Raw genomic sequence first — 18,939 nt, forward strand, 5'->3', positions numbered from 1 at the left:
AGGAAATCAACAAAACAAAACCCATCTGCTTGACATTAAACAGACCCACACATCTAACAAAATCTGCCCCAACACTGCTTGATTGCCCTGTAGGACCAGCCCCTCTGGCACTGCTTGATTGCCCTGTAGGCCAGTCTGACCATGGCTGTGTCTGGTGCGGAAATCAAAAGAAAATCATCTGAAATCCATATGTAAACATTAATGGCATTGCTGCTTACACAGCCCCACTCCTCCTGGACAAACACAACAGGAGAAGTTGGCCACCATGGCCATTTTGAATATAATTTAAATTAATATAAATTAAAGTATTTTAAGTAGTTGGAAATATAAATAAATTAATGTAAAATATATATTTAAACAATACATATTTGTTATTTAATTAGAAAATATTTGATAAATAAAAGTGTAAAGGCCAAATATACAAAAATTGGAATTGCAATTTCCATAATGTACCCTTACCATTTGCAAATAGTTACCACTACCTTTCAGTAGTCAGTCAAGAATTAATGTTTTGCAACTATAGTACAGCCGCAAAACAATAATACATACCACTGAGATTTGCCATTTGGAACAAACGCCATAAAAAAGCCCCTTCCAAATACTGAATCGCAAAAGGAAATTGTGATTCGGTAACAAGGTACTGAACCACAATTTGGTTTTTGTACATTTCAAAATGCTTTTTTGCCGTCACAAATGGCCTGATTCAGCCCAGTTTTCAAATTGGACCGTGTGCAACCTCCAAAAAAGATTTGTACATGAGACTCAAAGTTACTCCAAAAGTGCTTTGTGTGAATACTGAAAAGTAGTAAACGTACTCAAAAGTGTCACCCTACTCAAAAGTGCAGTTTGCGCAATCAAGCCCTCAGACTTTCATTAAGCGAGAGATCTACTGGAAAATGGTACATGCTCATTGAGAGCCCGTGCATATTGCAATCACTGAGCTTCCCCACGCACGTTCAGACATCAACTGGAACACTAATCCTTAACTAAACTAACCACAAATTTTTCCCCAACACTTTCCTAAGTCTTATCTAAAACTAATCCTGATGCTAACACTTACTCCTATCCTAACGTGATCTTAACCCATCACTAAACGTGCTTTTGACCAAAACCATTAACCTAACCTTATACGCAATGCTAATGTTATGTTTGTTTATATTGGTATTTATATAGTGTGAACCTAGCTTGAAATCAGCAAAGCACTGTACATTACTTGAGGGAATGGGAAAGGATCATATAGATCAAGTGAAGATTACAAAAATACATTGCACCACATTTTATTTGGCACAGGAGTCCAGATTTACAAAGCTTTTGCATTGTCCTTTCGTCGCAGTGAAACAAGGACAATACGAAGGCTTCAGCCAGACTAACAAAGCCACGCAAAGTTTGTTTTGCACTTTCTTGCGTGACTTGCACTGTGTTATGTTACAAACAAGCTGTTAGGTGCTCAATGGGTTCCTGGGGTGGTGCATTGGTGTTTCTACACATCAATTCATGGATTTGATGCAATTCTATGTTTTCAAAGGTTTGTAAACCTGAGTTTTCGTCAAATTGGTTTGGGTGCCAGAGGGTGGGGTAGCTACGATAAACATATTTTTTCTCCTTGTAATTTCCTCAGTCTATGTGCGAGAAAGTCCGCAAGCTAATCTTGCTCTTGGCAGGAGTTATTCTTCATCCACTTTGATAGCAGGAATGGGTTGGGAATTTGTGAATACTCACAAACGACTATGTTTGTGTTTGTAATATCCACACAATTTCAAAGCATACCCATCCCGAACTACTCATGCAGAGATTCAGAGGCATGAACAATGTCGTGCGAGTAAATATGCGTCTGTTAAAAGTGATTCTACATCTGTGAGAAAGGTTGTTTTCACATGCAAGCTGAACATACTAATGCATAGTTATGTGAAATCGGCCCCTCAATTTCTGCGTCATGACGTTCTTGGGGATGGAAAGGGAATGAAACGCCTGCTCAAAGCATATTTTTAACATGGATCAATATCTCCAAATTCTGTGATCCTCCCCTGCCAGTCAAAAAACAATGTACATATTATTTACTGATTTATGGAAACAGTGTGATATGTAAAATTCGACATGTTTTTCATGGTTGGTTACAGTTTTCTGTTTTTTATTATTGCTGACAGAATTATTAAGGGACAGCAGGATTATGTCCTACTATCACGCCACCCCAAAAAATATATTATGATCCCTGCCATCCCCGATTTTTTATGTGTACCTCACCTTCTCCGGTAATCAATATGTATACCTGGAGTATTCATTATATGTTTTGCAGGCTGGTCAGACCCACATTCTTTAATAACTTCTCCTGAAATTGGACCAAAGTATGCAAAATCGTCAAGCCGAATTTCTCTTATCCCTCTCCCAAACCTCAGGATTTTCAAGGCCTGAATGAACCAGCTACCAGTATAGTGGTCATTATAACAAGCCTGAAACTAGCTAATGGGAATTGATTAATCATGGTGCCCCATACAAAACTCCAAAATAAAGTAAATAATGACATGTATTAATGATCATGGTGAGGGGTTGATATGTTCTCTCAATTAAATTGCTCACTTTGCCTTAGAAAATAGGCAGAAAGTGGTCTGCGGCTGCTTGTTTTACAGCTCAGAGAGGAACAGGCCTGGTTTCATGAGGGTAGTTCTTGACTTGAGTGGCATAGTGGGCAAAAAACTATGTATTGAGATGCAACCCAGTTACTAATGGCTTAGATCAAACTAAGCATGCTTTTTTCTGAATCAAACCACGACTCAAGATTTGGCGGCAAAATTGATGCTTAAGGGTAGCTCTTTATTTAGTTCTTGACATGCATTTATGGGTGCCATGTAAAGCAATTTGATTCAGGCATTATAACTAAGTTGTTTCTGCAGGAAGGGTCTTTAGCTTGTGATCAATGTAATTGGTGCATTAACGAATTAATGAGGATACAATAGTAGCTCATTTATTGAAGCTTAAGAAACACTACGGAGATTCCTCCTTGTGTGCAAGGAGTGGTGTCTGGGTTAGAAGACCGAATCTATTAAGTTTTGTTCTAAATCCTACCAGTGTACATCCGTTTTGTTCCTCGAGCTTAAAAACTAATAGGAACCATGAGCTACATGTATCAAACACTGGTTTTGCGACTCGCAAATTACGAGTTAGAGCCACTCTCAATTTGTGAATCGCAAAACCAAATGTTGTATAGTGTCAATGACACTATTTGCGACTCGCAAGGGGGTTGCAAATGCCTACCTCATGATTATTCATGAGATAGGTCGCAATTTGCGACCCCCTTGGGAATGGTGGCCCTCACAGGGATGGTGGCCTGCTGGAGACAGCAGACCACCATGTCTGTGACTGCTTTTAAATAAAGCTGTTTTTTTTTTAATGCAACCTGTTTTCCTTAACCGCTTTGGTGCGGGCGTCGGCCACTGGCCGACGCCCACACACCCTCCCTGGTGCGGGTCACGACCAGTGGCCGACACCAGGAAGGGCATTAATAAATTCGCACCCGAGGATTTTTTTTTTTTTTTACTTCCCTGGGGAGACACGGAAGCTACCGTGTCTCCCCCCACCCCCCACCCGCCCCTTTGTGACGTCAGCGCGCCGCGAGGCGCGCTGACGTTGCAAAGGTGTTTTCCCTTGCGGCCGCTTCCTGCTTTGATGGGGAAAACGGCCTTTTACACGTTCGGGAAGGCCTCGCAATTGTTTTTTTTAGATGTTGTAGGGTTTCCCTGGGGGCCATAAAAAAATATATGTATATATCTATATATATCTATGTAGATAGATATATCTAGGTACATGGATATATCTATAGATATATCTATGTAGATATATATATATATATATATATATATATAGAGGTAGATCTGTATCAAAGAGATTTATAAAGCGCGCTACTCACCTGTGAGGGTCTCAAGGCACTGGGGGGGGTGGGGGGTGGGGGGAGGGAAAGGGGCTGGGAGGTTCACTGTTCAAAAAGCCAGGTTTTGAGGCCCTTCCTGAAAAGAAGTAGGTTTTGGGTCTTGCGAAGGTGGGTTGTGAGTGCGTTCCAGGTTTTGGGTGCAAGGTAGGAGAAGGATCTGCCCCCGGTGGTGGTGTGTTTGATGCGGGGGACAGAGGCGAGAGAGAGGTCAGCTGAGCGGACGTTTCGTGTGGGGGTGTGGAAGTTGACTCTCGTTGAGGTAGGCAGGGCCTGTGTTGTGGAGTGATTTGTGTGCGAGGATGAGGATCTTGAAGGTGATCCTTTTGTCAATGGGGAGCCAGTGGAGGGATTTGAGGTGTGGAGAGATGTGTTCGTGTCGGCGGAGGTCGAGGATGAGTCGTGCTGCTGAGTTCTGGATGCGTGTAGTTTGCGCTTGAGTTTTAGAGTGGTGCCGGCGTAGAGGGCGTTTCCGTAATCAAGCCTGCTGCTGATGAGTGCGTGAGTGACAGTTTTTCTGGTCTCTGTGGGGATCCATTTGAATGTTTTTCAGTATACGGAGTTTCTTGAAGCATGAGGAGGTAAGAGCGTTGATTTGTTGGGTCATCGAGAGGGAGGAGTTTAGGATGATGCTGAGGTTGCGTGCGTGGTTGGCGGGGGTGGGTGCAGGGCCTAGCGTGGTGGGACACCATGGGGGGTCCCAGGTGTTTTTGTGTGGGCCAAAGAGGATTATTTCGGTTTTGCTTGAGTTGAGTTTCAGGTGGTTGGCTGTCATATATATATCACTTTTGTCAATATGTGTGTGGTTTCCCTGGGGGGAAAAGGGTCCGACTTGTCTAGTGGCAGTTTTAGTGCCATAAAGAAGCGCAGAAGGTTTATATGCCTACTGCAAAGAGCACATCTGTATTTTATGTAAATAGCTGAGTACATTAGTAAAGTCTATGGAGAGATGAAGGGCACTTTTGCTGGGTGGTAATGAGGGAATCCGAGGAGGAGGGAGTGGGAGCACCAATAATGATTGTTGGACTGGGCGCAGGAGGTGCTAAAGACTGTGACGAATGGTATGTGACAAGGTGTTTTTTGAGTGTCTTGAAAGTACGTGCTGATTGAGGGAAGAAGCGCAGGTAAGGTGGCCTCTACTGTTGCACGTATCTCACACACACCATCGATTTTGTGACTGTCTACGTAGGCTAGTGTTTTAGAGCAACAGTTTAGCCAATAGCAGAGATGGCATCTTGATGGATGACTGCTGCCTGCACTCGGGCTATAGAGGACCGCTCTGACATAGGATCAGAGACTGAGACATCAGATACTGAGACAGCATCTGAGGGATAGGATAATGGCTCAGACTCTGGGAGTGATTTTTCAGTCAGAGGAGTCCCATTCGAAAACTCCTCTTCCAGTACATTATGAGGGAGGTGATGAGGACAGTCCTGCTGTCCCTTCGCAAGCTGTTCGTGCAACTGGGTAATAGTGGGTTAGGCCAACCCAGAGAGCAGGTGAATGCGGCGGCAAGCAGAGAGAGAGTGCTCTCTTGGGAGCTCACCAATTTAGTTCAGCCCCAAATTCCACCACCCAAATCATATTGTGGAGACATCAAAATTGTCTATGGCAAAACAAACTGGTTTTGTAAGGCAGGCACCTGTGTTTTTGGTCCTGGATTCGGCGGCCATATAGAGAAACACACTAAACCCAAACATTTCTGGAAACTAGACATTCAGGGGAGTCCACAGAGGTGTGACTTGTGTGGATTCCCCAAAGTTTTCTTACCCAGAATACCCTGCAAAGCTGAAATGTTGAAAAAAAACTCTATTTTTCTTGCATTTCTGTCACACAAACTACAGGAATATGCTGGGATCCACAACATTCCTACCACCCAGTGACTCCTCACCTGTCCTGATAAAAACACTACCCCACTTGAGTGCCTACATCTAGTGCCTGTGTCAGGAATGGATCACCCCAGGGTCAACAGCTGCCTCACGTAAGGACCAACATTGACCGTTGTGTGATCTATTCCTGTCGCAGGCACCAGGCCTAACCACACAAGTGAGGTATCATATTTATCGGGAGACTTGGGGGAACGCTGGGTGGAAGGAAATTTGTGGCTCCTCTCAGATTCCAGAACTTTCTGCCACAGAAATGTGAGGACCATGTGTTTTTTTAGCCAAATTTTGAGGTTTGCAAAGGATTCTGGGTAACAGAATCTGGTCCGAGCCCCGCAAGTCACCCCTCCTTGGATTCCCCTAGGTCTCTAGCTTTCAGAAATACACAGGTGTGGTAGGTTTCCCTAGGTGCCGGCTGAGCTAGAGGCCAAAATCTACAGGTAGGCACTTCGCAAAAAACACCTCTGTTTTCTTCCAAACTTTTGGATGTGTCCACGTTGCACTTTGGGGCATTTCCTGTTGCGGGCGCTAGGTCTACCCACACAAGTGAAGTATCATTTTTATCGGGAGACTTGGGGGAACGCTGGGTGGAAGGAAATTTGTGGCTCCTCTCAGATTCCAGAACTTTCTGTCACCGAAATGTGAGGAAAACGTGTTATTTTAGCCATATTTTGAGGTTTGCAAAGGATTCTGGGTAACAGAACCTGGTCCGAGCCCCACAAGTCACCTCATCTTGGATTCCCCTGGGTTTCTAGGTTTCAAAAATGTGCTGGTTTGCTAGGTTTCCCCAGGTGCCGGTTGAGCTAGAGGCCAAAATCCACAGGTAGGCACTGTTTTCTATGAAAAAATGTGATGTGTCCACGTTCTGTTTTGGGGCATTTCCTGTCGCGGGCGCTAGGCCTACCCACACAAGTGAGGTATCATTTTTATCGGGAGACTTGGGGGAACGCCGGGTGGAAGGAAATTTGTGGCTCCTCTCAGATTCCAGAACTTTCTGTCACCGAAATGTGAGGAAAACTTGTTTTTTTAACCACTTTTTGAGGTTTGCAAAGGATTCTGGGTAACAGAACCTGGTCCGAGCCCCGCAAGTCACCCCTCCTTGGATTCCCCTAGGTCTCTAGTTTTCAGAAATGCACAGGTTTGGTAGGTTTCCCTAGGTGCCGGCTGAGCTAGAGGCCAAAATCTACAGGTAGGCACTTCGCAAAAAACACCTCTGTTTTCTTCAAAAAATTTGGATGTGTCAACGTTGCGCTTTGGGGCGTTTCCTGTCGCGGGCGCTAGGCCTACCCACACAAGTGAGGTATCATTTTTATCGGGAGACTTGGGGGAACGCTGGGTGGAAGGAAATTTGAGGATCCTCTCAGATTCCAGAACTTTCTGTCACCGAAATGTGAGGAAAACTTGTTTTTTTAGCCACTTTTTGAGGTTTGCAAAGGATTCTGGGTAACAGAACCTGGTCCGAGCCCCGCAAGTCACCCCTCCTTGGATTCCCCTAGGTCTCTAGTTTTCAGAAATGCACAGGTTTGGTAGGTTTCCCTAGGTGCCGGCTGAGCTAGAGGCCAAAATCTACAGGTAGGCACTTCGCAAAAAACACCTCTGTTTTCTTCAAAAAATGTGGATGTGTCAACATTGCGCTTTGGGGCGTTTCCTATCGCGGGCGCTAGGCCTACCCACACAAGTGAGGTATCATTTTTATCGGGAGACTTGGGGGAACGCTGGGTGGAAGGAAATTTGAGGATCCTCTCAGATTCCAGAACTTTCTGTCACCGAAATGTGAGGAAAAATTGTTTTTTTAGCCACTTTTTGAGGGTTGCAAAGGATTCTGGGTAACAGAACCTGGTCCGCGCTCTGCAAGTCACCCCTCCTTGGATTCCCCTAGGTCTCTAGTTTTCAGAAATGCACAGGTTCAGTAGGTTTCCCTACGTGCCGGCTGAGCTAGAGGCCAAAATCTACAGGTAGGCACTTCTCAAAAAACACCTCTGTTTTCTTCCAAAAATTTGGATGTGTCCACGTTGCGCTTTGGGGCGTTTCCTGTCGCAGGCGCTAGGCCTACCCACACAAGTGAGGTATCATTTTTATCGGGAGACTTGAGGGAACGCCGGGTGGAAGGAAATTTGTGGCTCCTCTCAGATTCCAGAACTTTCTGTCACCGAAATGTGAGGAAAACTTATTTTTTTAGCCACTTTTTGAGGTTTGCAAAGGATTCTGGGTAACAGAACCTGGTCCGAGCCCCGCAAGTCACCCCTCCTTGGATTCCCCTAGGTCTCTAGTTTTCAGAAATGCACAGGTTTGGTAGGTTTCCCTAGGTGCCGGCTGAGCTAGAGGCCAAAATCTACAGGTAGGCACTTCGCAAAAAACACCTCTGTTTTCTTAAAAAAAATTGGATGTGTCAACGTTGCGCTTTGGGGCGTTTCCTGTCGCGGGCGCTAGGCCTACCCACACAAGTGAGGTATCATTTTTATCGGGAGACTTGGGGGAACGCTGGGTGGAAGGAAATTTGAGGATCCTCTCAGATTCCAGAACTTTCTGTCACCGAAATGTGAGGAAAACTTGTTTTTTTAGCCACTTTTTGAGGTTTGCAAAGGATTCTGGGTAACAGAACCTGGTCCGAGCCCCGCAGGTCAGCCCTCCTTGGATTCCCCTAGGTCTCTAGTTTTCAGAAATGCACAGGTTTGGCAGGTTTCCCTATGTGCCGGCTGAGCTAGAGGCCAAAATCTACAGGTAGGCACTTCGCAAAAAACACCTCTGTTTTCTTCAAAAAAGTTGGATGTGTCAACGTTGCGCTTTGGGGCGTTTCCTGTCGCGGGCGCTAGGCCTACCCACACAAGTGAGGTATCATTTTTATCGGGAGACTTGGGGGAACGCTGGGTGGAAGGAAATTTGAGGATCCTCTCAGATTCCAGAACTTTCTGTCACCGAAATGTGAGGAAAACTTGTTTTTTTAGCCACTTTTTGAGGGTTGCAAAGGATTCTGGGTAACAGAACCTGGTCCGCGCTCTGCAAGTCACCCCTCCTTGGATTCCCCTAGGTCTCTAGTTTTCAGAAATGCACAGGTTCAGTAGGTTTCCCTACGTGCCGGCTGAGCTAGAGGCCAAAATCTACAGGTAGGCACTTCTCAAAAAACACCTCTGTTTTCTTCCAAAAATTTGGATGTGTCCACGTTGCGCTTTGGGGCGTTTCCTGTCGCAGGCGCTAGGCCTACCCACACAAGTGAGGTATCATTTTTATCGGGAGACTTGAGGGAACGCCGGGTGGAAGGAAATTTGTGGCTCCTCTCAGATTCCAGAACTTTCTGTCACCGAAATGTGAGGAAAACTTATTTTTTTAGCCACTTTTTGAGGTTTGCAAAGGATTCTGGGTAACAGAACCTGGTCCGAGCCCCGCAAGTCACCCCTCCTTGGATTCCCCTAGGTCTCTAGTTTTCAGAAATGCACAGGTTTGGTAGGTTTCCCTAGGTGCCGGCTGAGCTAGAGGCCAAAATCTACAGGTAGGCACTTCGCAAAAAACACCTCTGTTTTCTTAAAAAAAATTGGATGTGTCAACGTTGCGCTTTGGGGCGTTTCCTGTCGCGGGCGCTAGGCCTACCCACACAAGTGAGGTATCATTTTTATCGGGAGACTTGGGGGAACGCTGGGTGGAAGGAAATTTGAGGATCCTCTCAGATTCTAGAACTTTCTGTCACCGAAATGTGAGGAAAACTTGTTTTTTTAGCCACTTTTTGAGGTTTGCAAAGGATTCTGGGTAACAGAACCTGGTCCGAGCCCCGCAGGTCAGCCCTCCTTGGATTCCCCTAGGTCTCTAGTTTTCAGAAATGCACAGGTTTGGCAGGTTTCCCTATGTGCCGGCTGAGCTAGAGGCCAAAATCTACAGGTAGGCACTTCGCAAAAAACACCTCTGTTTTCTTCAAAAAATTTGGATGTGTCAACGTTGCGCTTTGGGGCGTTTCCTGTCGCGGGCGCTAGGCCTACCCACACAAGTGAGGTATCATTTTTATCGGGAGACTTGGGGGAACGCTGGGTGGAAGGAAATTTGAGGATCCTCTCAGATTCCAGAACTTTCTGTCACCGAAATGTTAGGAAAACTTGTTTTTTTAGCCACTTTTTGAGGTTTGCAAAGGATTCTGGGTAACAGAACCTGGTCCGAGCCCCGCAAGTCACCCCTCCTTGGATTCCCCTAGGTCTCTAGTTTTCAGAAATGCACAGGTTTGGCAGGTTTCCCTATGTGCCTGCTGAGCTAGAGGCCAAAATCTACAGGTAGGCACTTTGGAAAAAACAGCTGTGTTTTCTATAAAAAAAATAGGATGTGTCCATGTTGTGTTTTGGGGCATTTCCTGTCGCGGGCACTAGGCCTACCCACACAAGTGAGGCACCATTTTTATCGGGAGACTTGGGGGAACATAGAATAGCAAAACAAGTGTTATTGCCCCTTATCTTTCTCTACATTTTTTCCTTCCAAATATAAGAGAGTGTGTAAAAAAGACGTCTATTTGAGAAATGCCCTGCAATTCACATGCTAGTATGGGCACCTCGGAATTCAGCGATGTGCAAATAACCACTGCTGCTCAAAACCTTATCTTGATCCCATTTTGGAAATGCAAAGGTTTTCTTGATACCTCTTTTTCACTCTTCATATTTCAGCAAATGAATTGCTGTATACCCAGTATAGAATGAAAACCAACTGCAGGGTGCAGCTCATTTATTGGCTCTGGGTACCTAGGGTTCTTGATGAACCTACAAGCCCTTTATATCCCCGCAACCAGAAGAGTCCAGCAGACAAAACGGTATATTGCTTTCAGAAATCTGACATCGCAGGAAAAAGTTACAGAGTAAAACATAAAGAAAAATGGCTGTTGTTTTCAGCTCAATTTCAATATTTTTTTATTTCAGCTGTTATTTTCTGTAGGAAAACCTTGTAGGATCTACACAAATGACCCCTTGCTGAATTCAGAATTTTGTCTAGTTTTCAGAAATGTTTAGCATTCCGGTATCCAGCATTGGTTTCACACCCATTCCTGTCACTAACTGGAAGGAGGCTGAAAGCACCAAATATAGTAGAAATGGGGTGTGTCCCAGTAAAATGCCAAATTTGTGTTGAAAAATTTGGTTTTCTGATTCAAGTCTGCCCGGTCCTGAAAGGTGGGAAGATAGTGATTTCAGCACCAGAAACCCTTTGTTGATGGCATTTTCAGGGAAAAAACCACAAGCCTTCTTCGGCAGCCCTTTTTTCCCATTTTTTTGGAAAAAACAAAATTTTCACTGTATTTTGGCTATTTTCTTGGTCTCCTCCAGGGGAAACCACCAACTCTGGGTACCATTAGAATCCCTAGGATGTTGGAAAAAAGGACGCAAATTTGGCGTGGTTAGCTTATGTGGACAAAAAGTTATGAAGCCCTAAGCGCGAACTACCCCAAATAGCCAAAAAAGGGCTCAGCACTGGGGGGGAAAAGGCCCAGCAGCTACGGGGTTAAAGGAAAACGAGATGCATTTCAAAAACAAAAAATTAAATATTTCATTTTTTCATATAACCACTCCATAGGACCCCTATCTGGTCTGAAAAAATGTTTTTACTGACATTCACAAAGGGGAAGGGGTCCCATTGGGACCTCTTCCCATTTGCGAATGGGTTAGCACCAGTGTGACACTGGTGATAACTACGATTGTTTTGCGATCGCATTCGCGGTCACAAAACAATCATACATGGAAGTGCGAGTCACAATTAGGAAGGGAACACCCCTTCCTAATTGCATCTCCCAATCCCTTTTTGCGATTCGGTAAAGCCTCCTACATTTGGAACATGTCAAAGTGCATTTTGCACATCGCAAAAGACCCAATTTGCCATTTGCGATGTGCAAAATGGTACGTACATGTGGCCCCATGACATGGAGTTGCACCAGATGCCACTAAATGCCTCCAAATTTCTTAACTTACTTGGTAACGAACCAGCCCCTTGAAACAAGTAGCCGTCCAGTGTGACACATACGTTGAGAAAAGTATGCATTTGGCCAATGAAGGTAAAATAGTGTGCAGTAAAACAAATTGAGTTAAGTATATTACATAAACAAAAATAATTCAAAATAGGCGACAACGTTTATAGGTATACTCATTTATGAGGCAAACAGGCAGGATGGAAACGACTGAACACATAGAGACTGGTGAACGATGAAGCAGGGTGAAGTAGGGTGCATGAAATTGTCCGGCCAGCACAATCCTAGAAACAAAGTGAATGTATATCAATGGGGAGATGCCATTCCTAGAAAAATAAGAGAGAAGAATGATAGGGAGAATAGCGTTGTTTATGAATTTCCATCCTTCAAAATAAAAGAGGGGGTAGAAGTCTAGGCAGCCACATATTCTCCTCACCAAAAATAAGGATAAACGTGAGGCCAAAATCCTCTGTTTTGGACATTATATTTTAAACAGTTGAGAATAACACATTGAAAAGAAAGAAAACATGACAGCAGGGAAGACAGGGCAGAGATGTCGGAGCAGGAAGAGACCTGAGAGATGAAAAATAGCCTCACCATTCTGTGACGTCTTTGTCTTCTTCGCAAGCGGATGAACTCTTTGTGCTGGCGGGAGACAAAATTCACTGCGGCGTACTCCAGCAGAGCAGCAAACACGAAGAGCAGACACACCGCCATCCAGATATCTATTGCCTTCACATAGGAAACCTGGAAATCGACCACAACATTAATTGCACTATGCATAACGTGCATTAATCCCCCACAGGGGCATAGTTATCAATAGTGCAGCAGATGCAGTGAAAGAAGGGCACAGGAATCAGAAGAGCCGTGTGCACTGCAATTATGACATTGTCAGAACCTAATCCAGGGACCATTTTGCTGGGACGCATTGGAGCGTTGCACTGAAATATACAAAAAAATGATGGATGGTATGTTTGACAATCTCAGCCACTAAAAAATACTTCAGGCTGCATCCCAGTCCATCGTTATTTAGCTGCCCACTCCACATCAGTTTGGATCCAGCTATCTCCAAATCAGTCTTGACCCTGCTCTAAAAGGAACAGCCCAGCCCGAAGTGCCAGGCCAGGTCCTACCTGAACTGGAACACAAGCAACCCAAGATCCCTGGCATTTTTCTTACCCCAGTGTCCTTCAGTAAATTTTCAGCATCAGTATCTTGAGTAATATCATAAAAAAATTCACATTATGGCAGAATTAGCACACATTAAGGGCCATATGTACAAACACATTTTCCCATAGACACAGAATGGGTAAAACCCTTTGCTACATCTGGCCCTTAGTTACACGCAATGGTAAAGCAAATAGATCTGGCACTGGCCTCCAGCCTTCTGGCAATTCTTGTTTTGTTTTGTCTTGATTTATGTAAAACGTTATTGACTGGATATATGTCAGGCCCTCGAAAATCTAAAAACAATTATAATAATAATTTGCCACAGGCAAAAAAGTTTTGTGGTAAAAAAAAAAAAAAACATACATTACCATAGTACTCAGTGGCACTGAAAGGAAATACTTTGTGTGTGGATGTGTTCTTTGTGAAAGGGCTGCATTCTGTGACTCAGAAAAATGTGAATGACACCAATTACAGTCTAATGGATGAAGTCAGGCTGGAACCCCTATCAGTAATTGTGTTGCACATATAAATGCAGTAAAATCAATAGGTCTTGGCTAATAGAGACCTAAAAAAGTATATCAGTCTGACATTGGCTGGCAAGAATGAAGGCATGCAAGAAAGAAGCAAGAAAGAAAGAATGCAAGAAAAAAGGCAAATAAGAAAGAAAGAAAAAACAGAAAAGGAAAGCGAGAAAATGAAAGAAAAAGAGAAAGAAAGAGAAAAAGAAAAAGAGACAAGAATGACAGAAGCCAAGAATTAAATAATGCAAGAAAGAAGGAAATAGAAAGAAAGAAGGAAAGTAAGACGAGTAAGTGAAAAGTAAAGAGAGAATAACTTAATACAGAACAGTCTCAAAAGGACACAATCAAATCTGGCATGGATTTGATATGAAAATAGCAGTCAGAAAAGCAATATACTCCCAAAGGAATTTACAACAGCATCCACAGGACATGGGATCTGATAAAGACGGAATGTGCATTTGAAGCATCCTGCTGTCACATCAGGCTCTAAACATAAAGGCAATACGAAAGTAATTATAATGCGAAAAATAACACTCCCACCGAAGGGCACTAGCTGGTGTGAGGATGTGCTTATTGTGAGAGAGCAAGATGCAGTCACTCTAATTGACGTCAACAAATGGCTTAAGTAGGCTGACCCACTGCCCATGCTATATGCTGAGGTGGGTAGAACCAAACTTTGAATGCCTTAACAACAAACCAATGGATGAGAAGAGGTGGATGAAAGCCCCTATATGTTTATATATCATACATATTTCAATACAATCAAAAGGTCTTGACTCACACCTGACCTAAAAAAGGATTTATGTAATTCATGGGCACATCATTTGGTTGACTAGGTTTATTTTTCTCTCAGATAGAAAAATACAGCCTCAACATACAAGCACAATTTTGGAAAGAATTCTTCCAAAGGTTAGGTTTAATGGATTGAATAGGAACAATTTAGAAACTCACTTCTTCTCAACCGTTCCACCATCCTAGAAGACTGTGCCCCTTTGCACTCTCAAAGTGATGATGTGTTTTTGAGCTCTTCTGTATTTCCACTCATTTATTCCCATTAGAACTGGATTGTAAATGAACCTGCATGTTTTTACAGCCTCGTGTGTTGGCTAATGATCGTTTTGCTACATATAGAACTATGCTGCCCTTTAATGCCAGGTTCACATTTTATAAACACCTCCAATAAAATAAAATAAAATAAAATGACACAAAATAAAATGGGGTGGCTTAGTGGAGAAGTAACTGTTGTGTTCCACACTTCCATGGAGCACTCACTGAGTAGATCCCCTAAACCCCAGAGGAAATACACTTATTGTACCTTCTTTGGAGGAGAGGGTAACCAGCAGGTGTATCTCACTCCTCTCTCTAGCAGGTTAAGCTCTTTTAGATTGGTAGTATTAGAAGTCTGCCCTTTGAGAGGAACTCCCATCTGCAGGGAATATCATAAAAAACTGAGCATAACGATGGTTCTTGAAAACAGTAGACACACGATAGTTGGTATTTTACCATGTATGATTATTTTATTCATTATTTGTCTATAAATCTTGTGTATATGAATTATTGTAATTATTGTGAAAATGTCAGCAGATACTATAAAAAACACTGATTGTTCTAAATGTCTTCTAGCATATTTCATTACACATCAACTAGTCCAATCTACCTTATTTGCATACGCATTCTACAGATTATGTAGTTGTCTAACTGGGCTTTTTTATGCTAATCATTGTCTGTATATAGGAGTGTGCGAAATGTGCATAATTTGCTTTCATCTAAATATGTGAAATTTCACAAAACTAGGCAAAATGACACAAAATTAAGCATAGTTACGCAAAATGTAAATCTGTACATTTGGGCTACATTTTACAATGTAATGTGTCCTCATGGACGCACTTAAACAAAGCACATGATCAGTAGCCACTTGCATTCTGTTGTCCATTTGCAGTTGCAGTCAATTTCCATTTGCTGTAAAGTTTTATGGTGAATGGTGTGTAATTGCACAAAGTGACATAATGCTGGAATCTCCTGAATTTCGTCTAGCAAGAATAATGTGAGATTCCTGAAATTACACAAAGCATGCCTGCATAATTTAAATTTCACCCAGGCCTAGCACAAGCCCAACCTACCTTATATACTGAAATCCATCTTTCTGCATGGCTGTCTCCGCAATCCCTCCCTGAGTGTCACCCTTTCCTAATCCTAACATTTGTTTTTATACCTTTTTTCACCAATCATTCCACACAGAGATGGCAGAAGGAACTCCTCCACAATGTTTTATGTTAGGTCTTAGGGACACTGACAGTGTCCCTTTCACAGAGTATGGAAGGCAAGAAAATGTAACTATTTCTGCTTTCTTTCAAGTCAGATCTGTGTAAGGCAGTGCGGCACTGACTGTAATCACTACACATAGCTCTTCAGCTTTTGGAAAGGGGAAGGTTTCCAGTTTCTCTTTTTTTCTTAAATTGACTAATAAGGAAGTGCAGTTCTGAATAAAATATGGAGATCAAGCACACACTTGTTCACATTACCAAAGTTAGTTTTTGTAGCGTCCTTCCTAGCCTGGGAGCATTCAAATGAACATGTCACATATGCATCTGTAATAGACATCTTTATTCCTCAGAGTGTACGGTCCTAGCACACTCAGGCCCTGTTAGAAATGGGGTCTTTGGTTGGCAGTCAGGTTACCCTCTGTCCAAGCAAGGACCCTCACTCTAGTCAGGGTAAGTCACACACAATCCAAATTATCCTGTGCCCACCCTCTGGTAGCTTGGCACTGAGCAGTCAGGCTTAACTTAAAAGGCAATGTGTAAAGTATTTGTGCAATAAATCATACAATAACACTATATAGCACCACAAAAATACACCACACAGTGTTTAGAAAAATATATAATATTTATCTGGATATTTGTAGGTCAAAACGATAAAAGATGCAATAAGAAATTGTAAAGATATCACTGGAAAGTGATATAAAGTGTCTTAAGTCTTTAAAAAGCAAAAAAAGACTCTTTCAAGCACAAAGTACCTGGTTGGAGTGAAGAATCTCCGCAAAGGGCCGCAGAGGAGGAGGTGCGTGGAAAATGGTGTGTGCTTCGGTTTTGCCCTTTCACACACAGACTTGCGTCGTTATTTTTCACGCGGGGAAGACGCGTCGATTTCCGGCGTGCGGACAGGTCTCCTCTGTGGGTCGCGGGCTTTTCAGACGCCCCGGGGTCTGTGCGTGGAATCGTGGACTTGTTGTCTGGCTGCGCGTCGTTCCAGTGGGCTGTACGTGGAATTTTCTTACTCACGGCAGGCGCTGCGTTGATTTCCCCTCTGGAAGTCGGGCGGCGTTGTCCAGGTGGGCCGGGCGTCTAAGTTCCGGTTGTACTGCAGGCGCCGCATCAATCTTTTCCTCACGAAGTCGAGCAGCGTCTTTCCGGTCCGGCGTGCAGTTAATTGTTCACCGCGGAACAAGCTGTGCGTTTAATTTTTCGCCGCACAAGGAGTCCAGTTGCAAGAGAGAAGTCTTTTTGTTCCTGAGACTTCAGGGAACAGGAGGCAAGCTCTATCCAAGCCCTTGGAGAGCACTTCTGCAGCAAGGCAAGAGTTCAGCAAGACAGCAGGGCAACAGCAAGGCAGCAGTCCTCTGTAGAAAGCAGTCAGGTGAGTCCTTTAGGCAGCCAGGCAGTTCTTCTTGTCAGGGTGCAGGTTCTGGTTCAGGTTTCTTCTCCAGGAAGTGTTTGAGGTGGCAGGGCAGAGGCCCTGTTTTATACCCAAATGTGCCTTTGAAGTGGGGGAGACTTCAAAGAGTGGCTTAGAGGTGCACCAGGTCCCCTTTCAGTTCAATCCTGTCTGCCAGGGTCCCAGTAGGGGGTGTGGCAGTCCTTTGTGTGAGAGCAGGCCGTCCACCATCCGAGCCCAGGAAGACCCATTCAAAATGCAGATGTATGCAAGTGAGGCTGAGTACCCTGTGTTTGGGGTGTGTCTGAGTGAATGCACAAGGAGCTGTCAACTAAACCCAGCCAGACGTGGATTGTAAGGCACAGAAAGATTTAAGTGCAAAGAAAGGCTCACTTTCCAAAAGTGGCATTTCTAGAATAGTAATATTAAATCCAACTTCACCAGTCAGCAGGATTTTGTATTACCATTCTGGCCATACTAAATATGACCTCCCTACTCCTTTCAGATCAGCAGCTACCTCTTCAATAATGTATGAGGGCAGCCCCAATGTTAGCCTATGAAGGGAGCAGGCCTCACAGTAGTGTAAAAACGAATTTAGGAGTTTTACACTACCAGGACATGTAAACTACACAGGTACGTGCCCTGCTTTTTACCCACACAGCACCCTGCTCTAGGGGTTACATAGGGCACACCTTAGGGGTGACTTATATGTAGAAAAAGGGGAGTTTTAGGCTTGGCAAGTACTTTTAATTGCCAAGTCGAAGTGGCAGTGAAACTGCACACACAGGCTTTGCAATGGCAGGCCCGAGACAAGGTTGAGAGGCTACTTAAGTGGGTGGCACAACCAGTGCTGCAGGCCCACTAATAGCATTTAATCTACAGGGCCTAGGCACATACAGTGCACATTACTAGGGACTTAAAAGTAAATTAAATAGTCCAATTTGGTATGATCCAATGTTACCATGTTTAAAGGGAGAGAGCATATGCACTTTAGCACTGGTTAGCAGTGGTAAAGTGTGCAGAGTCTAAAAGCCAGCAGGAATAGTGTCCAAAAAGTGGAGGGAGGCAGGCAAAAGGTTAGGGGTGACCACCCTAAGGCTGTCAGGTCTAACAGGCCCTAATTAAGAGTTTGGTGAATGGGAAAGCCCATCCGCCAAACTCGTGAAAGGGTGACCGCTGCCTTCGTGGCGACCGCCCCACCGGAGTAATTAAGAGTTTCCCACAAGGCCGGCATGCGGAAACTGAGGTTTCCACCCACCGGCCTAGCGAGAAACAAGCTACAGCATTGTCTCTGGCTCGTAATCGAGCTGGAGGCAGTGCTGCAGCCTGCAGGGTGCACAGACAACCTTTGAATGTTCACTGTCTGGAAAGCAGACAGTAAACACTGTGAGGGTGCTGGGCAGTTGGGCCCCTGCACTGCCCATACCAAGTGCATGGGCAGTTCAGGAGCCCCCCTGTGGACCCCTGCACCTGTTTTCCGCCAGCCTTTTCATGGCAGTGTTACCGCCATGAAAAGGCTGATGGAGAACAAGGTTTTAATTCACAGGGCAGCGTTGCATGCAGCGCGGCCCTGGCGCAGTAGGATCTCCGCCACCACCAGGCCGCCGGGATTATGGATCCTGGTGATGCTGGCAGTTCTGGGTTTTAATGTGGCAGTTGCACCAACACAACAGCAGCAGTCCTGACCATCACTGCAAGTGTGGCAGACTGAAGAGCGCCACACTCGTAATGAGGCCCATAGTTTTGCAACTCTACAGCTTTCTAAGTCTTAAGCATGTCACACACACACACTTTAAGGAATGAGTGCATTAATGTTGGCATACAATCAGGCCTGGCTTGTATGTAAAATCTATCTACTACAGAGAAAGC

The 18,939-nt window shown here is 44.2% G+C and overlaps 1 protein-coding gene across 1 annotated transcript in view; it reads right to left on the minus strand.

Annotated features, from left to right (window-relative positions):
• Positions 1 to 18,939, minus strand: part of LOC138265628 (glycine receptor subunit alpha-4) — a 500,430-nt gene that overhangs the window by 167,927 nt on the left and 313,564 nt on the right. The window contains exon 7 of the mRNA XM_069213515.1: positions 12,323 to 12,472. Coding sequence (XP_069069616.1) covers positions 12,323 to 12,472 — 150 coding nt within the window. The remainder of the gene's footprint in view (positions 1 to 12,322; positions 12,473 to 18,939) is intronic.

The sequence above is a fragment of the Pleurodeles waltl genome, chromosome 2_1 (assembly GCF_031143425.1).
Source record: "Pleurodeles waltl isolate 20211129_DDA chromosome 2_1, aPleWal1.hap1.20221129, whole genome shotgun sequence".
NCBI lineage: Eukaryota > Metazoa > Chordata > Amphibia > Caudata > Salamandridae > Pleurodeles > Pleurodeles waltl.